The sequence below is a fragment of the Equus przewalskii genome, chromosome 1 (assembly GCF_037783145.1).
Source record: "Equus przewalskii isolate Varuska chromosome 1, EquPr2, whole genome shotgun sequence".
NCBI lineage: Eukaryota > Metazoa > Chordata > Mammalia > Perissodactyla > Equidae > Equus > Equus przewalskii.
This window is the reverse complement of record NC_091831.1, coordinates 178,907,757-178,912,138: the sequence shown is the minus strand read 5'-3', so window position 1 is coordinate 178,912,138 and position 4,382 is coordinate 178,907,757. Positions and strand designations below refer to the sequence as shown.

General features: G+C 40.3%; 1 protein-coding gene across 1 annotated transcript; it reads left to right on the top strand.

Annotated features, from left to right (window-relative positions):
* The first annotated feature begins 499 nt into the window (after positions 1 to 499).
* FSCB (fibrous sheath CABYR binding protein) lies at positions 500 to 2,916 on the top strand. Its single transcript, XM_008543389.2, has one exon. It carries the CDS (start codon positions 1,301 to 1,303, stop codon positions 2,708 to 2,710), a length of 1,410 nt encoding a protein of 469 aa, XP_008541611.2. The 5' UTR covers positions 500 to 1,300; the 3' UTR covers positions 2,711 to 2,916.
* The last annotated feature ends 1,466 nt before the right edge of the window (positions 2,917 to 4,382 follow it).

Here is a 4,382-nt window from a genome sequence, read left to right as displayed (position 1 = left end):
TTGGCAGACTTTAGATCGAGCTATTTTCTGAAAAAGTTGAAAAGAAAAATATTTCAAGATGTTTGAGAAGGCATAAATGCTACTTATTTATGTATATATTTGGATAGTAGGCTCTTGTGGTTACTGAATGCTAAACACATAGGAAAAGAGCTTACATGGATGTGGACATCAGAACTCAGTTTTCAAACAATATTAACCTTCTTTCAAATAAAATAAACATAGATTGATAGAACTTTGTCACATATGTTATCAGTCATTTTCTCCAACAACTGAAAACAGGCTGCAGCATTCTGTGTTCTGCACACTATCAAAGATAGTAGGATGAAAAGAACAGAATCGAGAGTTCAAAAGTGTCAGCTTCAACTATTAGAGAGTAGCATTTCTGGAACTTACTTGATGTTTTTTTGACAGATAAATGTTTTTATCAACTTGAATGATTCAAATAGTAGATTTTCTCACTTGCAGCCATTGTCCATGAGTATTTAATATGTTCAAAAGTGCTGGGAATACCACCAATGGAACCTTGTAAGGAGAATTGGCTGTGATGTCATAGACCCTTGAAGGAAACTTCTAGAAGTGAGATTTAGTCATACCAGAGATTAAATAAGAAAGATGCTTACTGATTAAGGTGGGGTCCAACAAGAGTGTAGTACAGAATGCAATAATACATGAATTACTTTTCTCTGAGGGAGCTCAACAGAACAACACTTAATGAAGAAAGGCAAAGGCTTACCCATCTGGTACATTTGTGAATTCTTAATGATTAACTACTTGAAGATTAATAATTTGAAATTCACCAGTCTTAGAAATGGAAGAAAGTGATGAACCTGATCAGCCTATCTCATCAGGGAGGCAAGAAATTCGAAAGAGAAGACGACCCAGCCAGCCAATGGTAGACAAAGCCCAGCAGACTGAAGAGCCAGAGAAAAAGAAGCACTCGCCCATGCCACAATCATCTGGCCCCAAAGCGACCCTTAGTATTGGTAATATTCATGGAAGCAAAGTCAACTATGAGTCTCTCAGAGTATCTTCTCAACTTCAGCAAACTTGGGTGAAGAGAAAGCTTGTACAGGATATGACTGACAAATCTCTGCAGACAGACCCTATTGCAGAAGAGAAAAAAGAAGAAATCAAGTCAGTTGGTGAAACAGTGATACCTGATGAAAAGCCAGCTGCTGTTGGAGAGGCAGCCCCTGAATTTCCAGACAGTGTTCATGAAGTGGAAATTTCACCAAGCAGACCCGCAGTTCAACTCAAAATTGACAGATCTTAGCAGACCAGTTGTACTGGAGATTGGATAATGATGAACATTCCTCAAAGAGAAAAAGTGGACAAGGAACAGCAGACATACTTTAGTGAATCAGAAATAGTGGTTATTTGCAGGCCAGGTAGTTCTTTTCCAAATTCAAAGCAAGATGAGCAGACACCTAAATCCTCAGGGAAGGTTTTTGCTGGTGAACATCCTGAATTTCAACCCACAACGTGTAGCAGTGAAGAAATTAGGCAGAAAAGTATCAGCAGATCTTCATTTAGTCAACAAAGCATAAAAAGTACTCCAGTACTTTTAGAAGATGAGCAAGACGTTCTAGTTGAAGTACAGCCTCCCACTGCAGAAGAGATCTCTCCTGAAGTGCAACCTCCACCGGCAGAGGAGATCACTGCAGAAGAGACCCCGGCTGACCTTCAGCCTCCACCAGCCGAGGAGGCCCCTACAGAACAGGCTCTTTCAGAAGAGCCTTATGCTGAAGTTCAACCTCCAACAGCTGAAGAGGCTCCTGTTGAAATACAGCCTTCCCCAGCTGAGGAGGCTCCTACACAGGAGGCCCCAGAACTTCAGCTTCCACCGGCTGTGGAGGCCCCTGCAGAAGAGGTCCTAGAGGAACTTCAGCCTCTACCAGCTGAGGAGGCTCCTGCAGAGGAGGCCACTGCTGAACTTCAGCCTCCCCTAGTTGAGGAGACCACTGCAGAAGAGGTCCCTGCCAAAGTTCAGCCTCCAGCTACTGAGGAGGCCCTTGCAGAAGAGCCCCTAGCTGAACTGCAGCCTCCACCAGTTGAGAAGTCCCCTGCAGAAGAGGCCCCAGCTGAAGACCAGTCTCCACCAACTGAGGAGCCTCCTATAGGAGAGGCCCCAGCTGAAGACCAGTCTCCACCAACTGAGGAGCCTCCTATGGAAGAGGCCCCAGCTGAAGATCAGTCTCCACCAGCTGAGGAGGCTCCTATAGGAGAGGCCCCAGCTGAAGATCAGTCTCCACCAGCTGAGGAGGCCCTTGCAGGAGAGACCCCAGCTGAACTTCTGTCTCCACCAGCTGAGGAAGTCCCTGCAGAAGAGGCCCCTGCTGAACTTCAGCCTCCACTAACTGAAGAAACTACTTCAGAAATGGTCCCTGTGGACAGACAGCCTCCACCAGCTGAAGAGCCCAATTCTATCTCACAAATCTCTATAAAAGATACCCCTGCTGAAGTTCAGCCTCCACCATCTCAACAAACCCCTACAGCTGAGGCTCTGGTAGACAATGTGTCTACTGAATATCAGTCTCCCGAGACAACAGATGTCTCAGTGGTAAAATTAGGATCGGTGCTTTTGAAAGATGAGCCAAAGTATGAAGAGCCTTTACAACTGGACCCTGTTCCTGCAGATTTGTCTACTAACGTGAAAGGACAGGTTTCTACTATTGAAATAGACGGTGTCATCCAGATACAAGTGAAATAGGGGCTCCTCCTCCACCGTAGTCAGGAGGTCTGGAAGCGCATACTTCAGAAAAGGGCGGGCATTTGGAAGCAGCATTGTGAACAGGCAAATGAAAGGAGCCCCCAAGAAGTGGACTGCAGGTTGGAAAATGAACAATAAAAACTAGTGGTTTAAAATACTTGTGATATTTTCATTCAAAGCTAGAGTGTATAAAATGCCTATTTTGAAATGAAGTAAGTTTATGATTGAAATAATTACTTAAAATATCCTTTCTAGACCCAATCCTGTTGACAAGGATAAAGCTATATGTAGCTTCTAGTGGAAAAGGCATTTTATTTTCTACAGTGCTTTCACCTACTTTAAATTCTTTGAGTTTTAGTCACAAATCTAAAGTTTTGTAGTGATTTCTTTCTCATAATTCATCATCTCTCTTATTGTCTTTCCACTTGACTCCTTCTGAGACAAGCATTTCTTCCCTGTTTTCATTCTTCTTGCGTGTTTTATATTTCAATGTCTGAATAGGGAAATTTATTTCCTTTGTAAAAATATTCGTTTCAATAAAGATAATCATGGACGATGTATTAAAAAAGGTGAGGGAACGTAAAGAAAAATATCCTTAGATGGCCGTGAGGGCATATTCCCATTTAGTTTTTATTCCATTTCAACTTAGAATGCGATGAGTTCTTTGGAAGCATCGCTCTGAACTTGTGATGAAAGGAAACTTAGAATAAAGTTGAGTTACTATGTTACAAGCTATCATCATTTTTAAAGAGTAATTTTGGATTATTCTAGGATGCCTGTTATTAAAGGACATCTCGATTTCTATGATTATGGTAACTTTTGGGAGAATATTTTGTCTAGCTACAATTCAGTTGCAATGTGCTGAAATGGTGAGATTATTCTCTTAAAAAATTGTTTGGTTAGTGTATTTCTCTGTTTAGTGAAAACTCTATATTAGTAATTCCAAACCTGGTTAAGCTTTGATGCCCTATAATCGTTAGATTTTTCTCGTGTCCTTCATTACCTCGGTAACCAAGAGCCTGTGATATTTTTAAGTGAGTTTTTCAGAATTTTATAAAAAATTTTGTAAGCACATTCTTTTTTCATATGTGCCAGATTTGATGTTGAGAAACATTACTCTGGACTTCTCAAATGAGGGTTGCTCTTTTGATATTTCCAAGTCCTTTTCATTTTATGTTTTTTGAGCTACTTAAATTCCAGTTAAACTTCTTTCTGTAAATTTGAAGAGGCTTTTTTTTTTCTTTTTTCTATTTTCTGTTGTGGCTTCTTTTCTTTTTTTCAAAAAAATTTTGAGATTTGCTTTTCTCCCCAGCTTTATTGAGATATACCTGACATATAACATCGTGTAGGTTTAAGGTGTACAGTGTGATGATCTGGTGTGCATAATATTGCAAATTGATTACCAAAATAAGGTTTGTTAACATATCCATCACCTCGCATAATAACAAGTTTTTTTTTTTTTTTTTGGTGATGAGACAATTTAAGATCTACTCACTTAGCAACTTTCAAGTATATAGTACAGTATTGTTAACTATACTTGGTATTCTGTACATTAAATCTCCAAAATTTATTCAACTTATAACTGGAGGCTGTACCCTTTAACATCTCCCGTTTCCTCCACCCCCTGACCCCTAGCAACCACTATTCTACTCTCTGTTTCTATGAGTTTGTA

What these genes read in the sequence shown, in the direction of transcription:
- FSCB (XM_008543389.2), top strand. Translation starts at nt 1,301, where the DNA reads ATGATGAACATTCCTCAAAGAGAAAAAGTGGACAAGGAACAGCAGACA.